Genomic DNA, 27,731 nt, shown 5'->3' with positions numbered 1-27,731 from the left:
AAGCAGGTCAAGTATCTGAAGCAAATATAATCAAACTGTTCTATATTAATTATACCACACTGTGTAGAGCTTATTCCTTCAAAGCAACTATGTAATGTATTCCACTGATATTAACATTGGATAAAATCATTTCAGCACAGTTTTAGTGAGCTTGAGTAATGCATCTCTGGATGTGTCTGGGTAATAATAGCATGGGACACCTTCAGAAGGCCTTGAACGACTCGCAAGAGCTGAACAATTTTCTCTGTGCTTCCATCTTTCAGCTCCCGCTCCCATCGTTTGACCTGTAGAGAAATAGAGCACCATTACTTTTCAATGAAACATAACGCGTAATTGTCCTCAGGCAGAAACACAACAACAGTACTGCTTCGTGCAAAATGAAGTAAACCCTGTGCATAACAGTCTGTCAAGGCCCAGGAACAAGTACTGCTTGGTATTTTATGCATGTTCCTGACCAGTGGTGACCCATCATTAAGGGCAGGTGGGACAGAGCCACGTTGCCTGTTGCATGTTATTTTTGCATCAATACGTGCCACATATCATTGAGTTAATTAAGCCTCCATACAAACATGGTCTCTTTTTTGCTTTCTTGAGTAAGGCAGCTCTAAAATGCAGGTGTTTCAGCCTAGCTCAGTGCTTTCTGTGGTGGTGGGGCAGCCAGTAGAAAATACAGAGTTTAGGGGTTGGTAATGTTCTCTAGTTGCGCCGTGATTGGCTCAGCGTTCTGTCACTCATGGGGACACTATGTCACTGCCAAATCTAAGGGTAGAGCTGTAAAAATCATGCCCCTTGGGTGCTGGCATAGAGTTACATTGGAAGTTTCCATCCAAGAAGGCGCAAGGTCATTGGCCATAGATAAAATGACGTCAAATCACGTTATATCTACAGTAGCGTTGATTGGACATGTCAACATCATACTCTCAAAATCTTAGCTAGCAGTCATCATCATGAATCAAGTCGACAATCTACTGGCAAATCCTTTTTAATCCTTGTCATATGAAGATAAATAATGAAGAGTAATTATAGATCAAATGTATCGGTGCTCATCGGCCATTGGAAATAAACATTACACAACAAGTTGGAAATCGCAAATTCAAGAATTCGTTTTTTTGGAAAGAATCAGTGGCTAACTGCAAGCATTGCAATCACTTGCCTGCTATTCAGTGGAGTGGGTGTTTGGTCCCAAGTCTGGGTTTAAGGGTCTTTTTTCCAAGCTTAAAATGATAAACATTCAACATTGGCCATGCTGTCAATCCAGCATGATTTCTGCCGCACTCAAAACAACTGTAAACTCGGAACTGGGAAATCTGACTTCAGTGAGTTCAAGACAACTGGGAACTCGGGGAAAAACAAGCTCCAACTGGGAAAATAAGTTTTGAACAGTCATCCAACTCGGAATTGTAAATTGGAAACTCGGGCCTCTTTCTAGAGCTATGACCTGAAGATCACTGACATCATCATGATTCAACCCTTTTCAGAGTTCCCAGTTGTCTTGAAAGCACCATAAATCCATAGAATGCCAGACTTCAAATCAAATCAAATTGTATTTATATAGCCCTTCTTACATCAGCTGATATATCAAAGTGCTGTACAACTTTGATGACAAAATTTGCCCACGAAGGACCACCATGCCACCTTCCTGTTCAAATGAGCACAGGTGAGTCCAAAAATGTATTGTATGCTGCTGCATAAATTATGTTATATGCCAGGGATATATGTATACTGTAAATAAGAAAGTAATACTAAGTTTATGTTGTGTAGTAAGTCTATTTTCCCTACTGTTCTGACTTGGTGGTGCACATGTAGCCGATAACCTGTTTTAGTGATATGTAATCATCGAATATTGTAAGACCTTTCATTGTCTGCTTACACTACCGGTCAAAAGTTTTAGAACACCTACTCATTCAAGGGTTTTTCTTTATTTTTACTATTTTCTACATTGTAGAATAATAGTGAAGACATCAAAACTATGAAAAAACACATATGGAATCATGTAGTAACCAAAAAAGTGTTAAACAAATCAAAATATATTTTACATTTGAGATTCTTCAAATAGCCATCCTTTGCCTTGATGACAGCTTTACACACTCTTGGCATTCTCTCAACCAGCTTCACCTGGAATGCTTTTCCAACAGTCTTAAAGCAGTTCCCACATATGCTGAGCACTTGTTGGCTGCTTTTTCTTCACTCTACGGTCCGACTTATCCCAAACCAATTGGGTCGAGTTTGGGGGATTGTGGAGGCCAAGTCATCTGATGCAGCACTCCATCACTCTCCGTCTTGGTAAAATAGCCCTTACACAGCCTGGGGGTGTGTTGGGTCATTGTCCCATTAAGCCCAAACCACATGGGATGGCGTATTGCTGCAGTATGCTGTGGTAGCCATGCTGGTTGAGTGTGCCTTGAATTATAAAAAAATCACAGATAGTATCACCAGCAAAGTACCCCCCCCCACACCATCACACTTCCTCCTCCATGCTTCAGGGTGGGAAATACACATGTGGAGATCATCCGTTCACTCACACCGCGTCTCACAAAGACACGGCGGTTGGAACCAAAAATCTCCAATTTGGACTCCAGACCAAAGGACAAATTTCCACCGGTCTAATCTCCATTGCTCATGTTTCTTGGCCCAAGCAAGTCTCTTCTTATTATTGGTGTCCTTTAGTAGTGTTTTCTTTGCAGCAAATCAATGGCCTGATTCACACAGTCTCCTCTGAACAGTTGATGTTGAGATGTATCTGTCAGCTGTCAGAGCAGCTCACAGATCACTGCACCTGTACATAGCCCATCTATAATTTAGCCTAAACAACTACCGCTTCCCCTACTGTATTTATTTATTTTGCTCCTTTGCACCCAATTATTTATATTTCTACTTTGCACTTCCTTCCACTACAAATCTACCATTCCAGTGTTTTACCTGCTATATTGTATTTACTTTGCCACCATGGCCTTTCTTTGCCTTTACCTCCCTTATCTCACCTCATTTGCTCACATTGTATATAGACTTATTTTTCTACTGTATTATTGACTGTATGTTTGTTTTATTCCATGTGTAACTCTGTGTTGTTGTATGTGTAGAACTGCTTTGCTTTATCTTGACCAGGTCGCAATTGTAAATGAGAACTTGTTCTCAACTTGCCTATCTGGTTAAATAAAGGTGAAATAAAAAAAATAAAAAATAAAAATAATCTGTTACTTGAACTCTGTGAAGCATTTATTTGGGCTGCAATTTCTGAGGCTGGTAACTCTAATGAACTTATGCTCTGCAGCAGAGGTAACTCTGGGTCTTCCATTCCGGTGGCGGTCCTCATGGGACTGCACTTGAAGAAACTTTCAAAGTTCTTGACATTTTCCATATTGACTGACCTTCATGTCTTAAAGTAATGATGGACTGTCATTTCTCTTTGCTTATTTGAGCTGTTCTTGCCATAATATGGACTTGGTATTTTACCAAATAGGGCTATATTCTGTATACCACCCATAACTTGTCACAACACAACTGATTGGCTCAAACACATAAAGAAGGAAAGAAATTCCCCAAATTAACTATTAAGGCACACCTGTTAATTGAAATGCACTCCAGGTGACTACCTCATGAAGCTGGTTGAGAGAATGCCAAGATTGTGCAAAGCTGTCATCAAGGCAAAGGGTTGCTTTTTGAAGAATCTCAAATATAAAATATATTTTGATTTGTTTAACACTTTTTTGGTTACTACAGTCGTGGCCAAAAGTTTTGAGAATGACACAAATATGAAACATTTCCGCTGCATTTCAGCCCTGCCACAAAAGGACCAGCTGACATCATGTCAGTGATTCTCTCGTTAACACGGGTGTGAGTGTTGACGAGGACAAGGCTGGAGATCACTCTGTCATACTGATTGAGTTTGAATAACAGACTGGAAACTTCAAAAGGAGGGTGGTGCTTGGAATCCTTGTTTTTCCTCTGTCAAACATGGTTACCTGCAAGGAAACACATACCGTCGTCATTGCTTTGCACAAAAAGGGCTTCACAGGCAAGGATATTGAGCCAGTAAGATTGCACCTAAATCAACCATTTATCGGATCATCAAGAACTTCAAGGAGAGCAGTTCAATTGTTGTGAAGAAGGCTTCAGGGCACCCAAGAAAGTCCAGCAAGCGCCAGGACCGTCTCCTAAAGTTGATTCAGCTGCAAGATCGGGGCACCACAAGTACAGACCTTGCTCAGGAATGGCAGCAGGCAGGTGTGAGTGCATCTGCATGCACAGTGAGGCAAAGACTTTTGGAGGATGGCCTGGTGTCAAGAAGGGCAGCAAAGAAGCCACTTCTCTCCAGGAAAAACATCAGGGACAGACTGATATTCTGCGAAATGTACAGGTATTGGACTGCTGAGGACTGGGGTAAAGTCATTTTCTCTGATGAATCCCCTTTCCGTTTGTTTGAGGCATCCGGAAAAAAGCTTGTCCGGAGAAGACAAGGTGAGCGCTACCATCAGTCCTGTGTCATGCCAACAGTAAAGCATCCTGAGGCCATTCATGTGTGGGGTTGCTTCTCAGCCAAGGGAGTGGGCTCACTCAGAATTTTGCCTAAGAACACAGCCATGAATAAAGAATGGTACCAACACATCCTCCGAGAGCAACTTCTCCCAACCATCCAGGAACAGTTTGGTGACGATCAATTCCTTTTCCAGCATGATGGAGCACCTTGCCATAAGGCAAAAGTGATAACTAAGAGGCTCGGGGAACAAAACATCGATATTTTGGGTTCATGGCCAGGAAACTCCCCAGACCTTAATCCCATTGAGAACTTGTGGTCAATCCTCAAGAGGCGGGTGGACAAACAAAACCCCACAAATTCTGACAAACTCCAAGCATTGATTATGCAAGAATGGGCTGCCATCAGTCAGGATGTGGCCCAGAAGTTAATTGACAGCATGCCAGGGCGGATTGCATAGGTCTTGAAAAAGAAGGGGCAACACTGCAAATATTGACTCTTTGCATCAACTTCATGTAATTGATAATACAAGCCTTTGACACTTATGAAATGCTTGTAATTATACTTCAGTATTCCATTGTAACATCTGACAAAAGTATCTAAAGACACTGAAACAGCCAACTTTGTGAAAATTAATATTTGTGTCATTCTCAAAACTTTTGGCCACGACTGTACATGATTCCATATGTGTTTTTTCATGGTTTTGATGTCTTCATTACTATTAAAAAAATGTAGAAAATAGTCAAATAAAGAAAACCCTTAAATGAGAAGGTGTTCTAAAACTTTTGACCGGTAGTGTATATGCCGCCTTTATTTATCCTACGGTTCTGACTTGATGTACAAGGAGAACACTGTAAGAACGGCCCATGTTCTGAATTTTGTCGCTGTACATTTCAAAAGTGCTGAACAAATATATTGACTACGTTTGTCCTAGCTCACTCATGAATGTCTTAATCGAAATTACGGACTGCCTCTTATCCGCTTGTCGTCCCCTTACGTTTTTTAAAAGGCAGTAAATGAGGCTGAATGAATTGTTTCGCTGCCAGACAAGGCTCCGCTGATAGCCAGGTGTAGCAGTGGTAAGGTGTTGGAACTGCTGTTGGGACTCTGCTGTTGGGACAACTTTATGTAGGCACCGTTTGTCACCGTTAGTCACCGTTATACTGCAATTAACATATTGTTTAGTGTTGTGTAGTGGCTTTGTTGGCATGCATCCCCCCATTTTTGGGGGGGTTTGATAGAGGAATTACGATAGAGGAAACCAAGTCTAGATTTAACTTTAGCCTGCAGCTTTGATATGTGCTGAGAAGGACAGTGTACGGTATCGCCATACTCCCATTCAGTATGATGCTTTTGTCAGGGACAGGCGGACCACTTACTAGATTGGACTATTTGATTGATCAGACTTGGGAAACAGTACTATCAGATTAGAACATTTGAGGTGCATGCATGGACACCTAGGAACAGTAACGTCTCTGTACCTGTAAAAACATGTGGTTGATTATCTCTGCATCTCCACTCTCCTGCAGCTGTTCTGGGTCAGCATCCATCACCATTCTCCAGTCAAGATGAGGAGGCATTTTGACAATTGTGTTAACTAACAGGAACTGTGGAACAAATAGATGGACAGACACACAATGTAAGTTAGGGTAATGCTGTAAAGGGACAACATAGCTATGGCTATTATCCTTGCAAAATGCATTTTATTTGTGGCTATGTAGCTAGCTAACATTAGCTTCTGCTATTTGCTTCAAGATGTGTTTAACATTGCATTGGGCGACGCAAAATACATTCAACAATCTATATGAATAACATATGGTGATATGTATTATTTTCCTTTCATCAGTAAGACATTAACTTTTACCTAACCTTTTTTCATATACCCGCTACAACGTACTGTTTGGGTAGCTCACTTGCTAGTTTAGCTAGCCATCTTCAACGGCTGCTCCAGTTGCTAAGTTACCGTTGACAACAGTCGTAAATCGATTCGTACAACTTCTTCGTCAATGAGGTTAAACGGCGGTTGGCATCCAATTTGTTGCATTACCGCCACCTACTACACAGGAGTGCTACTCCCTTATACTTTACTTGAAAAATAAAAATGTACTAAGTAAATACCCTACCATCTCACACTATACTCACTAATTTCAAAATGATATAACATGAACACCCCCCTACTCCACTAATTAAATGTATATATTCCTACCTCATGCCATCACTCTGAAAGGATGGGACATCACCACTTAACACATCTATAAGTCTATGCTAGGTAAAGCCCCGCCTTATCTCAGCTCACTGGTCACCATAGCAGCACCCACCCTTAGCACGCGCTCCAGCAGGTATATTTCACTGGTCACCCCCAAAGCCAATTCCTCCTTTGGTTGTCTTTCCTTCCAGTTTTCTGCTGCCAATGACTGGAATGAATTGCAAACATCACTGAAGCTGGAGACTCATATCTCCCTCACTAACTTTAAGCACTAGCTGTCAGAGCAGCTCACAGATCACGGCGCCTGAACATAGCCCATCTGTAAATAGCCCATCCAACTACCTCCTCCCTATTCTTTTTTTTTCTTCTCCTTTTGCTCCTTTGCACCCCATCATTAAATTTGCAGACAACACAACAGTGGTAGGCCTGATCACCGACAACGACGAGACAGCCTATAGGGAGGTCAGAGACCTGGCCGGGTGGTGCCAGAATAACAACCTATCCCTCAATGTAACAAAGACTAAGGAGATGATTGTCGACTAGAGGAAAAGGAGCACCGAGCACGTCCCCATTCTCATCGACGGGGCTGTAGTGGAGCAGGTTGAGAACTTCAAATTCCACATCAACAACAAACTAGAATGGTCCAAACACACCAAGACAGTCGTGAAGAGGGCACGACAAAGCCTATTCCCCCTCAGGAAACTAAAAAGATTTGGCATGGGTCCTGAGATCCTCAAAAGGTTATACAGCTGCAACATCGAGAGCATCCTGACCGGTTGCATCACTGCCTGGTACGGCAATTGCTCGGCCTTTGACCGCAAGGCACTTCAGAGGGTAGTGCGTACGGTCCAATACATCACTGGGGCAAAGCTGCCTGCCATCCATGACCTCTACACCAGGCGGTGTCAGAGGAAGGCCCTAAAAATTGTCAAAGACCCCAGCCACCCCAGTCATAGACTGTTCTCTCTACTACCGCATGGTAAGCGGTACCGGAGTGCCAAGTCTAGGACAAAAAGGCTTCTCAACAGTTTTTACCCCCAAGCCATGACTTCTGAATAGGTAACCAATGGTTACCCAGACTATTTGCATTGTGTGCCCCCCCCCCCCCCCCCCCCCCGCATACCCTCTTTTACGCTGCTGCTACTCTCTGTTTATCTTATATGCATAGTCACTTTAACCATACATCCATGTACATACTACCTCAATTGGCCCGACCAACCAGTGCTCCCGCACATTTGCTAACTGGGCTATCTGCATTGTGTCCCACCTACCGCCAACCCCTTTTACGCTACTGCTGCTCTCTGTTCATCATATATGCATAGTCACTTTAACCATACCTACATGTACATACTACCTCAATCAGCCTAACCAGTGTCTGTATATAGCCTTGCTACTCTTATTTTCAAATGTATTTTTACTGTCGTTTTATTTCTTTACTTACCTACACACACACACCTTTTTTTTCGCACTATTGGTTAGAGCCTGTAAGTAAGCATTTCACTGTAAGGTCTACACCTGTTGTATTCGGCGCACGTGACAAATAAACTTTGATTTGATGTATCTCTACTTGCACATTCATCTTCTGCACATCTATCACTCCGTGTCACCCACTATGGCCTATTTATTGCCATACCTCCCTTATCTAACCTCATTTGCACACACTGTATATAGACTTTTTTTCTATTGCGTTATTGACTGTATGTTTGTTTATTCCACGTGTAACTCGGTGTTGTTGTTTGTGTCGCACTGCTTTGCTTAATCTTGGCCAGGTCGCAGTTGTAAATGAGAACTTGTTCTCAACTAGCCTACCTGGTTAAATAAAGGTGAAATATATATATTTTTTAAATCCTGTAACTCTTCTGCTGTCAAGTCTCACACACCTAAATACCTCTGCAGCTGCCACCACAACCTCAATTTTCTGAGACTTCTGATCCGTCCCTGCAGTACAATTGATAACCATTGATATAAATGCTAAAAATCCAATCTTATTGAAACTTATTTCACTTTTTGGCCTATCCCTCTGTACTGGTATATCTCTACTACTGTCCCCACTCCTCCCCCTTAACCCATCTTCCTCGACTTTCTTCACTGCCTCAGCATATGACAGCTTCTGCTCTACTCTACCCTGGAAACCCCACCTGCCTCTCTCGCATGGGACATTTCTGATCCCCAGCTCCAAGGGCACCCCTACAATTAACACATTCCACTACTTTCCCCAATACTACACATTCCTTTGTCTCATGCCCTTCTGCACATTTCTCACACCTTGGACCCTACCGCCTACACACTGCTGCCACATGCCCATAAGCTTAACACCTGTAGCGTCTTAATGTATTCGGCACATACGCTCGTACAGGATAACTTATATATCCTAACTTCACTTTGTCAAGCAAAGACTCAATTGACAAAACTCAAAAGAACAGATAATGACTCTTCTGTTTCCTCACTCTCGCCACCCTGTCTGCGTCCCATCAAACGACGAGCGTTACGTACAACGGGGATCTTTGCCCTCAGCTGGTCAATTCGAACAACCTGCTACTTTACGGCTGATAACGTCGTATCACTGCTGCAAAAGCTATTCAGCGAGCCAAAGCGCGTTCTGTCCTCTTTAAAACACGTTTGAAGTTTTATAGAAAATGCATTTTAGTCTCCACCTTATTTTTAATTTTTTTACAGTGTCATTGGATGTCTGACAACAACATTATAGTCACGGCTGTTTCAGAAATTAATGCCACTTTTTACCTTCAACTTTGCCCCGGAAATGTTTTGGGATTTATTGCTAGCCTTTTTGGGAGTTTTTATGTTCCTAGTTGTTAGCGTATTCAACATTAGAATGTCAATGGCCGATAAAATACTCTAATTCACGTATGTTTCTGTATTTTCACACTAATTCTAACATTGTTATTGAACATAACATTTTAGGAAATGTAAGGAATTGTTATCAGTAGTTTGTAAACGAGATAAGTCAAACGCTAGATATCCAAACATTTTACCGGGTTTAACCGACGTAGAACTAGCAGGCGTAGAAAGACCTACAGTAGCTAGCTAACGTTAGTTGTTGTTTTCCGTCTAATTCGTCGCAATTACTGTCTAGCTACATGATAATGTTTGACGTTTATTGAAGTTAAATGTAACATGTATAACTAACATGACTGAAACGGCATGATTCCAATCGAATTGTGTTCTCGATGGATAGTTTTGCTAACTAGTGAGGAACTAAGCTAACTAATGCCAGGGACTAGAGCTAGCACACTACATTGCAGCCATTCACGTTTTAATATGATCTCCCTGGTCATCGTTAGTATTAATCGAATCTGTCTGCGTTGTATGGGAACATGAATCAGAGTTTACTAGAAGGCATACATTGTTGTGATGCCAGTCTTTTGTCACCAGGCTGTGGCATTGGCATCCTAGCAAATCTGGGCTGGACACATTGTATGTGTGAACCATAATGTGATATTGAACAAAGAAATCCTCTAGTCTGATCTCTTCTGTCCTGCTCTTACTTCTTCTATCACAGTGATCAATGAAGCCGTTGGTCAGCAATGGCTGTCGTGTCGTGGATGGAGATATTGCTTTTGACTGGACTGGTGGTGGGGTGTTACTGGAACAGCCTGTCCTGTGGCTTTGTGTTTGATGATGTCTCAGCCATCCTGGACAACAAGGACCTGCGGCCTGCTACCCCTCTCCGCAACCTCTTCCTCAATGACTTCTGGGGCACGCCCATGGCTGAGGTGATTTGAATCTGTCTGGTGCACTAGATTACCCATGACATGTCATGCAACCAATGACTGTATATATGAATTGACAAAGCCATCGACTATGTGACACCATTCATAACTATGTGAAGAGTTTCTTCACCCAGAGGTGCAACATCGCAAGACTTTTGAGAAAACTTGTCAAGCAGACGAGGCCGGGGTTTGAGACGTCAATGGGAGAAGCGAAACATTATTCCGTAGCTGTTTATTTTCTAAATCTAAGGGCACAAACTAGATTCAAGCCGCTGTCTTAAAGCAAATCAAATAAAACTTTATTTGTCAATGCGCCGAATACAAGAAGTGTAAACCTTAACGTAAAATGCTTACAAGCCCTTAACCAAGAGTGCAGTTCAAGAAGAGTTAATAAAATATTTACCAAATAAACTAAAGTAAAAAGTAACACAATAAAATAACAATAACGAGGCTATAAACGGGGTACCGGAACCGAGTCACTGTGCGAGGTACAGGTTAGATGAGGTAATTTGTACATGTAGGTAGGGATGAACTGACTGCATAGATAATAAACAGCCAGTAGCAGCAGTGTACAAAACAAATGGAAGGGGAGTGGGGTCAATGTAAATAGTCCGGTGGCATTTTTGAGTAATTGTTCAGCAGTCTTATGGCTTGGGGGTAGAAGCTGTTAAGGAGTATTTTGGTCCTAGACTTGGCGCTCCGGTACCGCTTGTCGTGCGGTAGCAGAGAGAACAGTCCTTGACTAGGGTGGCTGAAGTCTGACAATTTTTAGGGCTTTGCTCTGACACCGCCTGGTATAGACGTCCTGGATGGCAGGAAGCTTGGCCTCAGTGATTTGAATGGCCGTATGCACTACCCTCTGGAGTGCCTTGCGGTCGGAGGCCAAGCAGTTACCATACCAGTCAGGATGGTCTCAACGGTGCAGCAGTAGAATCTTTTGAGGATCTCGGGACCCATGTCAAATCTTTTTGTCGTGCCCTCTTCACGACTGTAGTTGAACGTGTTATTACTCCAACCTCATGAAAGTGACACTGATTACCATTAGACCCGATGATGTGTTTCTATCTATGATTTTTTTTTTTAAGTGTGTGTGTGTGTGTGTATATATATACAGTTGAAGTCTTAAGTTTACATACACTTAGGTTGGAGTCATTAAAACTCGTTTTTCAACCACTTCCCAAATGTCTTGTTAACAAACTATAGTTTTGGCAAGTCGGTTGCATGACACAAGTAATTTTTCCAACACTTGTTTACAGACAGATTATTTAACTTGTAATTCACTATCACAATTCCAGTGGGTCAGAAGTTTACATGCACTAAGTTGACTGTGCCTTTAAACAGTTTGGAAGATTCCCGAAAATTATGTCATTGCTTTAGAAGCTTCTGATAGGCTAATTGACATAATTTGAGTCAATTGGAGGTGTACCTGTGGATGTATTTCAAGGCCTACCTTCAAACTCAGTGCCTCTTTGCTTGACATCATGGGAAAATCAAAAGAAGTCAGCCAAGACCTCAGAAAATAAATTGTAAACCTCCACAAGTCTGTTTCATCCTTGGGAGCAATTTCCAAACGCCTGAAGGTACCACGTTCATCTGTACAAACAATAGTACGCAAGTATAAACACCATGGGACCACGCAGCCGTCATATCACTCAGGAAGGAGACGCATTCTGTCTCCTAGAGATGAACGTACTTTGGTGCGAAAAGTGCAAATCAATCCCAGAACAACAGCAAAGGACCTTGTGAAGATGCTCGAGGAAACGGGTACAAAAGTATCTATATCCACAGTAAAACGAGTCCTATATCAACATAACCTGAAAGGCTGCTCAGCAAGGAAGAAGCCACTGCTCCAAAACCGCCATGAAAAAGCCAGTCTGTGGTTTGTAACTGCACATGGGGACAAAGATTGTACTTTTTGGAGAAATGTCCACTGGTCTGATGAAACAAAAATAGGACTGTTTGGCCATAATGAGCATTGTTATTTTTGGAGGAAAAAGGGGGAGGCTTGCAAGCCGAAGAACACCATCCCAACCGTGAAGCACGGGGGTGGCAGCATCATGTTGTGGGGGTGCTTTGCTGCAGGAGGGACTGGTGCTCTTCACAAAATAGATGGCATCATGAGGTAGGTAAATTATGTGGATATATTGAAGCATCATCTCAAGACATCAGTCAGGAAGTTAAACCCCAAACATACTTCCGAAGTTGTGGCAAAATAGTTAAAGCGAGTTTGTGCTGTTCTGTTAACGGAGTAGTACACAGCGTTGTACAAAATCTTCAGTTTCTTGGCAATTTCCTGCATGGAATAGCCATCATTTCTCAGAACAAGAATGGACTGAGAAGTTTCAGAGGGAAGGTCTTTGTTTCTGGCCATTTTGAGCCTGTAAGCAAACCCACAAATGGTGATGCTCCAGATACTCAACTAGTCTAAAGAATGCCAGTTTTAATGCTGCTTTAATCAGGACAACAGTTTTCAGCTGTGCTAATGTAATTGCAAAAGGATTTTCTAATGATCAGTTAGTCTTTTAAAATTATAAACTTGGATGAGCTAACACAATGTGCCATTGGAACAGAGGAGTGATGGTTGCTGATAATGGGAATCTGTACGCCTATGTAGATATTCGATAAAAAAATCTGCTGTTTCCAGCTACAATAGTCATTTACAACATTAACAATGTCTACGCTGTATTTCTGATACATTTAGTTATTTTAATGGACAATTATTTTTTGCATTTGTTAAAAAAAACATGACATTTCTAAGTGACCCCAAAGTTTTGAACTGTAGTGCATGTTAACTCACTCACTCACTCTCTCTACCGGTCAAAAGTTTTTTTAGAACACCTACTCAAATCAAGTTTTGTTCGTCACATGCGCGAAATACAACCGGTGTAGACCTTACAGTGAAATGCTTACTCACAAGCCTTTAACCAACAATGCAGTTTTAAGATTTTTTATTTTTTTTTATAATTAAAGAGCAGCAGTATATACAGGGGGTACTGGTCCAGAGTCAATGTGTGGGGGCACCAGTTAGTCGAGGTAATGTGTACATGTTGAGTTAAAGTGACTATGCATAGATAATAACAGAGTAGCAACAGTGTAAAAGAGGGAGGGGGGGTGGGGGCAATGTAAATAGTCCGGGTGGCCTTTTGATTAGATGTTCAGGAGTCTTATGGCTTGGGGTTAAAGCTGTTTAGAATCCTTTTGGAGCTAGACTTGGCGCTCTGGTACCGCTTGCCGTGCGGTAGCAGAGAGAACAGTCCTTGACTAGGGTGGCTGGAGTCTTTCACAATTTTTAGGTCCTTCCTGTGACACCGCCTGGTATGGAGGTCCTGGATGGCAGGAAGCTTGGCCCCAGTGATGTGAATGACCGTATGCACTCTGTAATGCCTTGCGGTCACAGGCCAAGCAGTTGCCATACCAGAAAGTGATGCAACCAGTCAGGATGCTCTCGATGGTGCAGCTGTTTAATTATTTGAGGATCCATGCCAAATCTTTTTAGTCTCCTGACTTAAAACAAAAATATATATTTCACCTTTATTTAACCAGGTAAGCTAGTTGAGAACAAGTTGTCATTTACAACTGCAACCTGGCCTAGATAAAGCAAAGCCGTGCGACACAGAGTTAAACATGGGTTAAACAAGCGTACAGTCAATAACACAATAGAAAAAATGAACGTCTACATACAGTGTGTGCAAATGGCGTGAGGAGGTAAGGCAATAAATAGGCCATAGTAGCGAAGTAATTACAATTTAGCAGATTAACACGAGTGATAGATGAGCAGATGATGATGATGTGCAAGTAGTGATACTGGTGTGCAAAAGAGCAGAAAAGTAAATAAAACAATATGGGGATGAGGTAGGTAGATTGGGTGGGCTATTTACAGATGGACTATGTACAGCTGCAGCGATCAGTTAGCTGCTCAGATAGCTGATGTTTAAAGTTAGTGAGGGAAATGTAAGTCTCCAGCTTTAGGGATTTTTGCAATTCATTTCAGTCACTGGCAGCAGAGAACTGGATGGAAAGGCGGCAAAGGAGGTGCTGGCTTTGGGGATGACCAGTGAGATATACCTGCTGGAGCGTGTGTTACGGGTGGGTGTTGCTATCGTGAGCTGAGGTAAGGCGGAGCTTTACTTAGCATAGACTTATAGATGACCTGGAGCCAGTGGGTCTGGCGACGAATATGTAGTGAGGGCCAGCCGACTAGATCATACAGGTCGCGGTGGTGGGTGGTATAAGGGGCATTGGTAACAAAACGGATGGCACTGTGATAGAATGCATCCAGTTTGCTGAGTAGAGTATTGGAATCTATTTTGTAGATGACTTCGCCGATGTCGAGGATCGGTAGGATAGTCAGTTTTACTAGGGTAAGTTTGGCGGCATGAGTGAAGGAGGTTTTGTTTTGCGAAATAGAAAGCTCATTCTAGATTTGATTTTTGATTGGAGATGTGTGAGTCTGGAAAGAGAGTTTACAGTCTAGCCAGACACCTAGGTATTTGTATTTGTCCACATAATCTAGGTCAGAACCGTCCAGAGTAGTGATGCTAGTTGGGCGGGCGGGTGCGGGCAGCGAACGGTTGAAAAGGGTGCATTTGGTTTTACTAGCGTTTTAAGAGCAGTTGGAGGCCACGGAAGGAGTGTTGTATGGCATTGAAGCTCGTTTGGAGGTTAGTTAACACAGTGTCCAAAGAAGGGCCAGATGTATACAGAATGGTGTCGTTTGCCTAGAGGTGGATCAGGGAATCACCCGCAGCAAGAGCAACATCGTTGATATATACAGAGAAAAGAGTCGGCCCAAGAATTGAACCCTGTGGTACCCCCATAGAGACTGCCAGAGGTCTGGACAACAGGCCCTCCGATTTGACACACTGAACTCTGTCTGAGAAGTAGTTGGTGAACCAGGCGAGGCAGTCATTTGAGAAACCAAGGCTGTTGAGTCTGCCGATAAGAATGTGGTGATTGACAGAGTTGAAAGCCTTGGCCAGGTCGATGAAGACGGCTGCACAGTACTGTCTTTTATCGATGGTGGTTATATCGTTTAGTACCTTGAGCGTGGTTGAGGTGCACTGGTGACCAGCTCGGAAACCAGATTGCACAGCGGGGAAGGTACGGTGGGATTCGAAATGGTCAGTGATCTGTTTATTAACTTGGCTTTCGAAGACTTTAGAAAGGCAGGGCAGGATGGATATAGGTCTATAACAGTTTGGGTCTAGAGTGTCACCCCCTTTGAGGAGGGGGATGACCGCAGCAGCTTTCCAATCTTTAGGGATCTCGGACGATACGAAAGAGGTTGAACAGACTGGTAATAGGGGTTGCAACAATGGTGGCGGATAGTTTTAGAAAGGGTCCAGTTTGTCTAGCCCAGCTTATTTGTACGGGTCTAGGTTTTGCAGCTCTTTCAGAACATCTGCTATCTGGATTTGGTGAAGGAGAAGCTGGGGAGGCTCGGGCAAGTAGCTGCGGGGGTGCGGAGCTGTTGGCCGGGGTTGGGGTAGCCAGGGGGGGGGAATAGGCTTTGTCCTGCCCTCTTCAGGACTGTCTTGGTGTGTTTTGACCATGATAGTTTGTTGGTGTGGACACCAAGGAACTTGAAGCTCTCAACCTGCTCCACTACAGCCTTGTCGATGAGAATGGGGGCTTGCTTGGTCCTTCTTTTCCTGCAGTCCACAATCATCCTGTTTGTCTTGATCACGTTGAGGGAGAGGTGGTTGTCCTGGCACCAGACGGCCAGGTCTCTGACCTCCTCCCTATAGGCTGTCTCATCGTTGTCTGTGATCAGGCCTGCCACTGTTGTGATATCGGCCAGCTTAATGATGGTGTTGGACTTGTGACTGGACTTATTCAAGGGTTTTTCTTTATTTTTTTCTATTTTCTACGTTGTAGAATAATAGTGAAGACATCAAAACTATGAAATCACACATGAAATCATGTAGTAACTAAAAGTTGTTAAACAAATCAAAATAAATGTGAGATTCTTCAAAGAAGCCACCCTTTGCCTAGATGACAGCTTTTGCACACTCTTGGCATTCTCTTAACCAGCTTCACCTGGAATGCTTTTCCAATGGTCTTGAAGGAGTTCCCACATATGCTGAGCACTTGTTGGCTGCTTTTCCTTCACTCTACGGTCCAACTCATCCCAAATCATTTCAATTGGTTTGAGGTTGGGTGATTGTGGAGGCCAGGCCATCTGATGCAGCACTTTGTCACTCTCCGTCTTGGTCAAATGGCCCTTACACAGCCTGGAGGTGTGTTGGGTCATTGACCTGTTGAAAAATAAATGATAGTCCCATTAAGCGCCAACCTGATGGGACGGCGTATTGCTGCAGAATGCTGTGGTAAGCGATGCTGGTTAAGTGTGAATTCTAAATATATCACTTACAATATTACCAGCAAAGCACCATCACACCCCTGCCGTGCTTCACAGTGGGAACAACACATGCGGAGATCATCCGTTCACCTGCTCTGCGTCTCACAAAGACACGGCAGTTGGAATCAAAAACCTCACATTTTTACTCATCAGTCCAAAGGACAGATGTCCACCGGTCTAATGTCCATTTCTCGTGTTTCTTGGCCCAAGCAAGTCTCTTCTTTTTATTGGTGTCCTTTAGTAGTGGTTTCTTTGCAGCAATTCAACTATGAAGGCCTATTCACGCAGTCTCCTCTGAACAGTTGATGTTGAGATTAGAGGTCGACCGATTATGATTTTTTTCAACGCCGATACTGATTATTGGAGGACCAGAAAGGCCGATACCGATTAATCGGCCGTTTTTTTTTTTTTAATGTATTATTATTATTTTTAATTTTTTAGCTTCTTTGTAATAATGACAATTACAACAATACTGAATGAACACTTATTTTAACTTAATATAATACATCAATAAAATCAATTTAGCCTGAAATAAATAATGAAACATGTTCAATTTGGTTTAAATAATGCAAAACAAAGTGTTGGAGAAGAAAGTAAAAGTGCAATATGTGCCATGTAAGAAAGCTAATGTTTAAGTTCCTTGCTCAGAACATGGGAACATATGAAAGCTAGTGGTTCCTTTTAACATGAGTCTTCAATATTCCCAGGTAAAAGTTTTAGGTTGTAGTTATTATAGGAATTATAGGACTACTTCTCTCTATATGATTTGTATTTCATATACCTTTGACTATTGGATGTTCTTATAAGCAGTATTGCCAGTGTAACATTATAGCCTCCGTCCCTCTCCTCGCTCCTACCTGGACTAAAACCAGGAACACATCGACAACAGCCACCCTCGAAGCAGCGTTACCCATGCAGAGGAAGGGAAACAACTACTCCAAGTCTCAGAGCGAGTGACGTTTGAAACCCTATTAGCGTGCACCCGGCTAACTAGCTAGCCATTTCACATCGGTTACACCAGCCTAATCTTGGGAGTTGATAGGCTTGAAGGGGTGGGTATAATTTGTGGAACGTTCCAACTGGAATCTGTTCCAAAAAACGTAAAGTAAAAGGTTGCCAACCAACAATGCATACAAAGTAGCAACGCATACAAACCTAGCTAACTAGCTGCCGAATAGGCATCAACTCACCACGTTGCTTATTCTTAATGTTTGTCCATAGGCAAACAAACATGTGAGGACAGACATTTTTCGGAATAAACGTGATGAGTGAAAAATGCAATGAAATAGACCACTCCCTACCCGGTATGCATTGTTTTTTGGAAACCTTGTTATTTACTAAGTTTTTGGAATAGATTCCTGTTGGAACGTTCCACAAATTATACCCACCCAGGTTGAAGTCATAAACAGCACAATGCTTGAAGCACAGCGAAGGGCTGTTTAATGAATGCTTACGAGCCTGCTGCTGCCTAACACCGCTCAGTCAGACTGCTCCATCAAATCATAGACTTAATTATAATATAATAAACACACAGAAATACGAGCCTTAGGTCATTAGTATGGTCGAATCCGGAAACTATCATCTCGAAGAAAAATGTTTTTTCTTTCAGTGACATACGGAGCCGTTCCGTATTTTATCTAACGGGTGGCTAAGTCTAAATATTCCTGTTAGGCATTGATGTTTATGGTTAGGTACATTGGTGCAACGACAGTACTTGCGCTTGTTAAATCAACACCTGTTTGTCGAAGTAGGCTGTGATTCAATGAAAATTAACAGGCACCGCATCGATTATAAGCAACGCAGGACATGTTAGAATAACTAGTAATATCATCAACCATGTGTAGTTAACTAGTGATTATGTTAAGATTGATAGTTTTTTATAAGTCTAATGCTAGGTAGCAACTTGCCTTTGCTTCTTGCTGCCCTCGCGTAACAGGTAGTCAGCCTGTTAATCCTTGTGGAGTGCAATGTATGGCAGGTGGTTAGAGCGTTGGACTGGTAACCGAAGGTTGCAAAAACGAATCCCCCCTGAACAAGGCAGTTAACCCCCGTTTCTAGGCCGTCATTGTAAATAAGAATGTGTTCTTAATCTGACTTGCCTAGTTAAATAAAGGTGTTCAAAAAATAATAAAAATAAAAAAATCAGCAAATCGGTGGCCAAAAATACCGATTACCGATTGTTATGAGAACTTGAAATCGGCCCTAATTAATCGGCCATTCCGATTAATCGGTTGACCTCTAGTTGAGATGTGTCGGTTCTTTGAACTCTGAAGCATTTATTTGGGCTGCAATTTCTGAGGCTGTTAACTCTAATGAACTTATCCTCTGCATCAGAGGTAACTCTGGGTCTTCCATTCCTGTGGCGGTCCTCATGAGAGCCAGTTTCATCATAGAGCTTGATGGTTTTTGCGACTGCACTTGAAGAAACTTAAGAAGTTCTTGAAATTTTCTGCGTTGACTGACCATCTCTTAAAGTAATGGACTGTCATTTTGCTTGGCTTATTTGAGGTGTTCTTGCCATAATATGGTCAGATTTGTGTTTATCGTCGAAGGAATGAGCGTTATACAGAGGCCTGTACTGTGGAGCGGGTTCGATTTGGAGGTGGAGAGGGTCCGTCATGGTCTGGGGCGGTGTGTCACAGCATCATCGGACTGAGCTTGTTGTCATTGCTGGCAATCTCAACGCTGTGCGTTACAGGGAAGACATCCTCCTCCCTCATGCGGTACCCTTCCTGCAGGCTCATCCTGACATGACCCTCCAGCATGACAGTGCCACCAGCCATACTGCTCATTCTGTGCGTGATTTCCTGCAAGACAGGAATGTCAGTGTTCTGCCATGGACAGCGAAGAGCCAGGATCTCAATCCCATTGAGCACGTCTGGGACCTGTTGGATCGGATGGTGAGGGCTAGGGCCATTTTCCCCAGAAATGTCCGGGAACTTGCAGGTGCCTTGGTGGAGACAGCAAGAACTGGCAAATTTGCTGTCAATTACTTTGTTTCTCATCTGTTCCTGAATTTCTTTGGATTGCGGCATGATGTCTTGCTTTTAGAGATCTTTTGACCTGCTTCACTTGGTCAGATGGGTTCTATTTAATTGATTTCTTGATTCATCAGGTCTGGCAGCTTTACAAAAAATGTGATTAACCACAGTAAATTCATGATTTAACAAAGGGGGGCAATTACTTTGTCACATAGGGCCATGAAGGTTCGGATAGCTTTTTTCCCTTAATAAATAAAATGATCACTTAACTGCATTTTGTGTTTACTTGGGTTATCTTTGTGTAATATTACAATTTGTTTGATCTGAAACATTTTAAGTGTGACAAATGTGCAAAAAATAAGAAATCAGAAAGGGGGAAAATACTTTTTCAAAGCACTGTATTTCAGCTTTTATTTCTTTCATCACATTCCCAGTGGGTCAGAAGTTTACATACACTCAAATAGTATTTGGTAGCTTTGCCTTTAAATTGTTTAACTTTGGTCAAATGTTTCGGGGAGCCTTGCACAAGCTTCCCACAATAAGTTTGGTGAATTTTGGCCACTTCCTCCTGACAGAGCTGGTGTAACTGAGTCCGGTTTGTAGGCCTCCTTGCTCGCACATGCTTTTTCAGTTCTGCCCACAGATTTTCTATAGAATTTAGTTCAGGGCTTTGTGATGGTCACTCCAATACCTTGACTTTGTTGTCCTTAAGCCATTTTGCCACAACTTTGGAAGTATGCTTGGGGTCAATGTCCATTTGGAAGACCCATTTGCAACCAAGCTTTAACCTTCTGACTGATGTCTTGATTTTGGCTTCAATATAGCCACATCATTTTCCTGCCTCATGGTGCCATCTATTTTGTGAAGTGCACCAGTCCCTCCTGCAGCAAAGCACCCCCACAACATGATGCTGCCACACCCCCGTGCTTCACGGTTGGGATGGTGTTCTTCGGCTTGCAAGCTTCCCCCTTTTTACTCCAAACATAACAATGGTCATTATGGCCAAACGGTTCTATTTTTGTTTCATCAGACCAGAGGATATTCTTCCAAAAAGTACGATCTTTGTCCCCATGTGCAGTTGTAAAACGTAGTCTGGCTTTTTTATGGCGGTTTTGGAGCAGTGGCTTCTTCCTTGCTGAGCGGCCTTTCAGGTTATGTTGATATAGGACTTGTTTTACTGTGTATATAGATACTTTTGTACCTGTTTCCTCTAGCATCTTCACAAGGTCCTTTGCTGTTGTTCAGGGATTGATTTGAACCGGATGGTCTCCTGAGAGATCTCTTCCCAGACCTGGACTAAAGCATCCGCCAACTCCTGGACAGTCTGTGGTGTGGCGTTGGTGGATTGAGCGAGACATGATGTCCCAGATGTGCTCAATTGGATTCAGGTCTGGGGAACGGGCGGCCAGTCCATAGCATCAATGCCTTCCTATTGCAGGAACTGCTGACACACTCCAGCCACATGAGGTCTAGCATTGTCTTGCATTAGGAGGAACCCAGGGCCAACCGCACCAGCATATGGTCTCACAAGGGGTCTGAGGATCTCATCTCGGTACCTAATGGCAGTCAGGCTACCTCTGGCGAGCACATGGAGGGCTGTGCGGCCCCCCCAAAGAAATGCCACCCCACACCATGACTGACCCACCACCAAACCGGTCATGCTGGAGGATGTTGCAGGCAGCAGAACGTTCTCCACGGCGTCTCCAGACTCTGTCACGTCTGTCACATGTGCTCAGTGTGAACCTGCTTTCATCTGTGAAGAGCACAGGGCGCCAGTGGCGAATTTGCCAATCTTGGTGTTCTCTGGCAAATGCCAAACAACCTGCACGGTGTTGGGTTGTAAGCACAACCCCCACCTGTGGACGTCGGCCCTCATACCACCCTCATGGAGTCAGTTTTTGACCGTTTGAGCAGACACATGCACATTTGTGGCCTGCTGGAGGTCATTTTGCAGGACTCTGGCAGTGCTCCTCCTTGCACAAAGGCGGAGGTAGCGGTCCTGCTGCTGCGTTGTTGCCCTCCTACGGCCTCCTCCACGTCTCCTGATGTACTGGCCTGTCTCCTGGTAGCGCCTCCATGCTCTGGACACTACGCTGACAGACACAGCAAACCTTCTTGCCACAGCTCGCATTGATGTGCCATCCTGGATGAGCTGCACTACCTGAGCCACTTGTGTGGGTTGTAGACTCCGTCTCATGCTACCACTAGAGTGAAAGCACCGCCAGCATTCAAAAGTGACCAAAACATCAGCCAGGAAGCATAGGAACTGAGAAGTGGTCTGTGGTCACCACCTGCTGAACCACTCCTTTATTGGGGGTGTCTTACTTATTGCCTATAATTTCCACCTGTTGTCTATTCCATTTGCACAACAGCATGTGAAATTTATTGTCAATCAGTGTTGCTTCCTAAGTGGACAGTTTGATTTCACAGAAGTGTGATTGACTTGGCGTTACATTGTGTTTAAGTGTTCCCTTTATTTTTTTTAGCAGTATACATCCACAGGTACACCTCCAATTAACTGAAATGATGTCAATTAGCCTATCAGAAGCAATGACATAATTTTTGGGAATTTTCCAAGCTGTTTAAAGGCACAGTCAACTTAGTGTATGTAAAGTTCTGACACACTGGAATTGTGATTAAGTGAAATAATCTGTCTGTTAACAATTGTTGGAAGAATTACTTGTCATGCACGAAGTGATGTCCTAACCGACTTGCCAAAACTATAGTTTGTTAACAAGAAATGTGTGAAACAAGTTTTTATGTCTCCAACCTAAGTGTATGTAAACTTCCGACTTCAACTGTGTGTGTATATGTTTTTTTTGTGATTACTAATGTTACACTACAACAGAAAAATACTTAAATTCATGTAATTCTGTCCTTGAAACATTTATTTGAAATGCTGTACACTTCCATTAATTCCTAGGGAAGACTTCTCCTACTGGAGATTGCCAATTTGGCCGTCTGGTGGCTTCAAATACATAGCGTCAGTAATTACATTTACATTTACATTTAAGTCATTTAGCAGACGCTCTTATCCAGAGCGACTTACAAATTGGTGCATTCACCTTATGATATCCAGTGGAACAACCACTTTACAATAGTGCATCTAAATCTTTTAAGGGGGGGGGGGGGGGTTAGAAGGATTACTTTATCCTATCCTAGGTATTCCTTAAAGAGGTGGGGTTTCAGGTGTCTCCGGAAGGTGGTGATTGACTCCGCTGTCCTGGCGTCGTGAGGGAGCTTGTTCCACCATTGGGGTGCCAGTAATCTAGGGTTTATGTACATCATTGGTTTCTGCGCATGAGCTTAGCTGGACAATGTTGTGGCATCACCTACAAGCTTGATCGGGGATTTCTATTGGAGAAGCAGTTTCTGCCCATCTTCATACTGTACTGTATTTTGACTCAGTAGTGCTTTGACGCTAAATGAAGTCGGTTAAGATGGTGTCTCATGGAGACATATAGCATGTGCAGTTTGAGATATTACAGGAAGTAACATTGCTGTCTTGCGCTGTTCTTCACCCTCATTGAGTAGCGCAATTTAAGGCCGACCTGGTTACGGCAGGCTGCCGTTAGCAACTAAATTATCCTTAACTACTTCTAGGTGTGATTTTAAAATCATTTTAAGGACATCTGGTGTATTTGACCCAATTATTGGTACCATGATTGTCTTTGCAAATGTTTTTTATTTACACGAAGATTGACATTTTTCTTTTCACTTTAGTGGCCTATTCTGTTTTCTGCTAACAATGCCTGCAGTACCACAGTCGGCCTTGAGCTTCTGTGGCTTCAGAGGGGGCAGTCCGTTCTCTTCTGCATGCACCATGTCATACTTTTTATGCTCCCCATGCAAAAAATGCGTATGAACAGGTGAATAGGGATTAGTTGAATTTGAGCTGAGAATTTCAAATACATTTTATGGTCAATTATTCAATGGCTGTCAATATTGCTGATTATGATTTTTTGTATCATAACAATTGTCAGAGTAGTTGAACTTGAAGTTCCTACAAAATCACCTATATTCACAACAGCCCTATTTTCCTGACAGTTATTCCCTAGGTAGCACAGGTGTGCCACATTGCCGCCATGTGGTACCCGTAGTGTTGGTACACAAACCTGAAGAATTTGTATTTAGGAACAAGATGTTCATTCTCTTGTTTGAGGCTGTTACAGCATATCACACCCACAAGTGGTGTGAGCTTTCTCTAGCTCTTATTACCATCCTCTATCCCTATGTTGGCTTAAGGTGGTTTTAACAACCAATTGCTATACTATGTTCAAGATTAGTCAATTAATCTCTTCTTAGACACTGACAGAACCTGGTACCAGAACTACATTCCTACAGTGAAAAGTAATTGCTAGTTGACAGCAGGGTTGACTTGTATCTAATGCTAAAATCATTTTGAATTGATGTCTCAACTATCCTCAATTAGTCTTTATGCATTTGAAACTAATAACTCCCTCTCATATCTGTGTCTTATTACAGGAGCGGAGCCACAAATCCTACCGGCCCCTGACAGTGCTCACCTTCCGTCTGAACTATCTCTTCAGTGAGCTGAGTTCTGCATCCTACCACCTGCTCAACGTGGGGCTGCATTCTGTGGTGTGTGTGCTTTTTCTGAGGTTCTGCCGTCTGTTCTTGGACAAGACCTCCAGCCTGGTTGCGGCCCTGCTGTTCGCTGTGCACCCCATCCACACAGAGGCCGTAAGTCTGTTGTTCTAGGATCAGATTAACTCTGCTGTTCACCCCGTCCACACAAAGGCTTTAAGTCTGCTCAACTGTAGGCACAGATCTAGGATAATCTAAGTTTTAATGTCACATGCACAAGTACAGTGAAATGCCTTTGTTGCCAGCTCCAAACCCCAAAATGCAGTAATCAATATCAATGCGAAGCACAAAAAATAACAAGGTAGAACAAATCACACAGGAAATAAGGAAAACGAGAAAATAAGAAGCTATATACAGGGTGAGTTCCAATACCATATTTACAATGTGCAAAGATACTGGAGTGATGGAGGTAAATATGTAGAGGGGTAAGGTGACTAGGCTAGGATATATGATAAACAAAGTAGCAACAGCGTAAATGATTGTGTAGAGTCAGTATAAATGTGTGACTGGGTAGAAGTTACAGGCCTTGGTTTTTCCATTTATATTTCAAGGTTGGACATTAACATGTTGGGCGCACCGTTTAGTGTCACCTTGTTAGTCAGTATGTTTTACACCTGTGCTGGTTTGTCATCTCGTTAGTCAGAAGGCGTTTCACCTGTGCTGCAGTTGTCTGGCCAGTGCTCCAGTTGTCTTGAGAGATGTGGAGGGTGAACACCTTTAGTTGTCGCTCCCTATTTGAGTTCTAAAACAATCCTTTATCTGATCGTCCCTGTTTTTCATTTCGCTCCACTTTTTGGTTTTTCTATCAGTTTTTAAATTGACGTGGATTTTATTTTGTTTGCCACTTCTTGTGCAAATTTAGTGGGTGTCTTTTAGGTTCCAGTTTTTGTTGCTTTCAGTGGACACCCCCATGAGTGTCTTTCAGAACCCCTCCTAAAACAGTCAGTGACTCTTTGTTAGTTCCCCTTTCTGTTTGAGCAACGTTTTTGATTTTCTTGCTGGGGAACGTAACAAAACGGGGGCTCGTCCGGGATCTTGTTTCCAAGGAGTATGGTAGTCGCTCTAATTCCCTACTCTGAGGCTTTGCTGTGCCCATATATTTGAGTGTTCAAAAGACACTTTTGTGGTAGTTTGTCACCCTGAGGGTATTAAGATTGGTGGAATCATTTTGAAAGTTGCATGAACACACACAGGCTAATATATATTAGAGGTCGACCGATTATGATTTTTCAACGCCAATACCGATTATTGGAGGACCAAAAAAGCCGATACCGATTAATCGGTCGATTTTTATTTATTTATTTGTAATAATGACAATTACAGCCATACTGAATGGACACTTATTTTTACTTAATATAATACATCAATAAAATCAATTTAGCCTCAAATAAATAATGAAACATGTTCAATTTGGTTTAAATAATGCAAAAACAAAGTGTTGGAGAAGAAAGTAAAAGTGCAATATGTGCCATGTAAGAAAGCTAACGTTTAAGTTCCTTGCTCAGAACATGAGAACATATGAAAGCTGGTGGTTCCTTTTAACATGAGTCTTCAATATTCCCAGGTAAGAAGTTTTAGGTTGTAGTTATTATAGGAATTATAGGACTATTTCTCTCTATACGATTTGTATTTCATATACCTTTGACTAATGTATGTTCTTATAGGCACTTTAGTATTGCCAGTGTAACATTATAGCCTCCGTCCCTCTCCTCGCTCCTACCTGGGCTCAAACCAGGAACACATCGACAACAGCCACCCTCGAAGCAGCGTTACCCATGCAGAGCAAGGGGAAACAACTACTCCAAGTCTGAGTGAGTGACGTTTGAAACGCTATTAGCGCGCACCCGGCTAACTAGCCTAATCTTGGGAGTTGATGGGAGTTGATGGGCTTGAAGTCATAAACAGCGCAATGCGAAGGGCTGCTGGCAAAATGCACGAAAGTGCTATTTTGAATGAACGCTAACGAGCCTGCTGGTGCCTACCACCGCTCAGTCAGACTGCTACATCAAATCATAGACTTAATTATAACATAATAACACACATCCGTAAGTCTAAATATTCCTGTTACATTGCACAACCTCCAATGTTATGTCATAATTACGTAAAATTCGGGCAAATTAGTTCGCAACGAGCTAGGCGGCCCAAACTGTTGCATATACCCTGATTCTGCGTGCAAGGAACGCAAGAGAACTGACACAATTTCACCTGGTTAATATTGCCTGCTAACCTGGATTTCTTTTAGCTAAATATGCAGGTTTAAAAATATGTACTTCTGTGTATTGATTTTAAGGCATTGATGTTTATGGTTAGGTACAGTCGTGGAACGATTGTGCTTTTTTTCGCAAATGCGCTTTTGTTAAATCATCCCCGTTTGGCGAAGTCGGCTGTCTTTGTTAGGAAGAAATAGTCTTTACAGTTCGCAACGAGCCAGGCGGCCCAAACTGCTGCATATACCCTGACTCTGTTTGCAAGAGAAGTGACACATTTTCCCTAGTTAAAAGAAATTCATGTTAGCAGGCAATATTAACTAAATATGCTGGTTTAAAAATATATACTTGTGTATTGATTTTAAGAAAGGCATTGATGTTTATGGTTAGGTACACGTCAGAGCAAAGCCGGTCCTTTTTCGCGAATGCGCACCACATCGATTATATGCAACGCAGGACTGGCTAGATAAACTAGTAGTATCATCAACCATATGTAGTTAACTAGTGATTATGATTGTTTTTTAGAAGATAAGTTTAATGCTAGCTAGCAACTTACCTTGGCTTCTTACTGCATTCGCGTAACAGGCAGGCTCCTCGTGGAGTGCAATGTAAAGCAGGTAGTTAGAGCGTTGGACTAGTTAACCATGAGGTTGCATTCCCAAGCTGACAAGGTAAAAATCTGTCATTCTGCCCCTGAACAATGCAGTTAACCCACCGTTCCAGGCTGTCATTGAAAATAAGAATGTGTTCTTAACTGACTTGCCTAGTTAACCTCTCTGGGCTAGGCGGGACGAATTCGTCCCACCTACGCAACAGCCAGTCTAATCCAGTGGCGCGATTTTCAAATACCTTAGAAATGCTATTACTTCAATTTCTCAAACATATGACTATTTTACAGCATTTTAAAGACAAGACTCTCGTTAATCTAACCACACTGTCCGATTTCAAAAAGGCTTTACAACGAAAGCAAAACATTAGATTATGTCAGCAGAGTACCCAGCCAGAAATAATCAGACACCCATTTTTCAAGCTAGCATATAATGTCACAAAAACCCAGAAGACAGCTAAATGCAGCACTAACCTTTGATGATCTTCATCAGATGACACACCTAGGACATTATGTTATACAATACATGCATGTTTTGTTCAATCAAGTTCATATT

At 42.5% G+C, this 27,731-nt stretch overlaps 2 protein-coding genes across 4 annotated transcripts in view; one reads left to right on the top strand and one right to left on the bottom strand.

Annotated features, from left to right (window-relative positions):
- cep290 (centrosomal protein 290) overlaps window positions 1–7,707 on the bottom strand; it is a 56,879-nt gene extending 49,172 nt beyond the window's left edge. Inside the window, exons 1-3 of one of the 3 annotated variants that reach the window (XM_045688448.2) lie at window positions 6,344–7,707; window positions 5,956–6,081; window positions 201–284 (exon numbers count right to left, since the gene is read on the bottom strand). In XM_045688448.2, coding sequence (XP_045544404.2) covers window positions 201–284; window positions 5,956–6,054 — 183 coding nt within the window. In that variant the 5' untranslated portion in view covers window positions 6,055–6,081; window positions 6,344–7,707. The remainder of the gene's footprint in view (window positions 1–200; window positions 285–5,955; window positions 6,082–6,343) is intronic. The other 2 variants (XM_014125669.3, XM_045688447.2) reach the window with 2 other exon arrangements.
- Window positions 7,708–9,265: 1,558 nt separating this feature from the next.
- tmtc3 (transmembrane O-mannosyltransferase targeting cadherins 3) overlaps window positions 9,266–27,731 on the top strand; it is a 140,186-nt gene continuing 121,720 nt past the window's right edge. Inside the window, exons 1-3 of the mRNA XM_014125664.3 lie at window positions 9,266–9,545; window positions 10,201–10,414; window positions 24,239–24,457. Coding sequence (XP_013981139.1) covers window positions 10,226–10,414; window positions 24,239–24,457 — 408 coding nt within the window. The 5' untranslated portion in view covers window positions 9,266–9,545; window positions 10,201–10,225. The remainder of the gene's footprint in view (window positions 9,546–10,200; window positions 10,415–24,238; window positions 24,458–27,731) is intronic.

The sequence above is a fragment of the Salmo salar genome, chromosome 10 (assembly GCF_965601325.2).
Source record: "Salmo salar chromosome 10, fSalSal1, whole genome shotgun sequence".
Taxonomy (NCBI): domain Eukaryota; kingdom Metazoa; phylum Chordata; class Actinopteri; order Salmoniformes; family Salmonidae; genus Salmo; species Salmo salar.
This window is presented reverse-complemented; position numbering and strand designations above follow the sequence as displayed.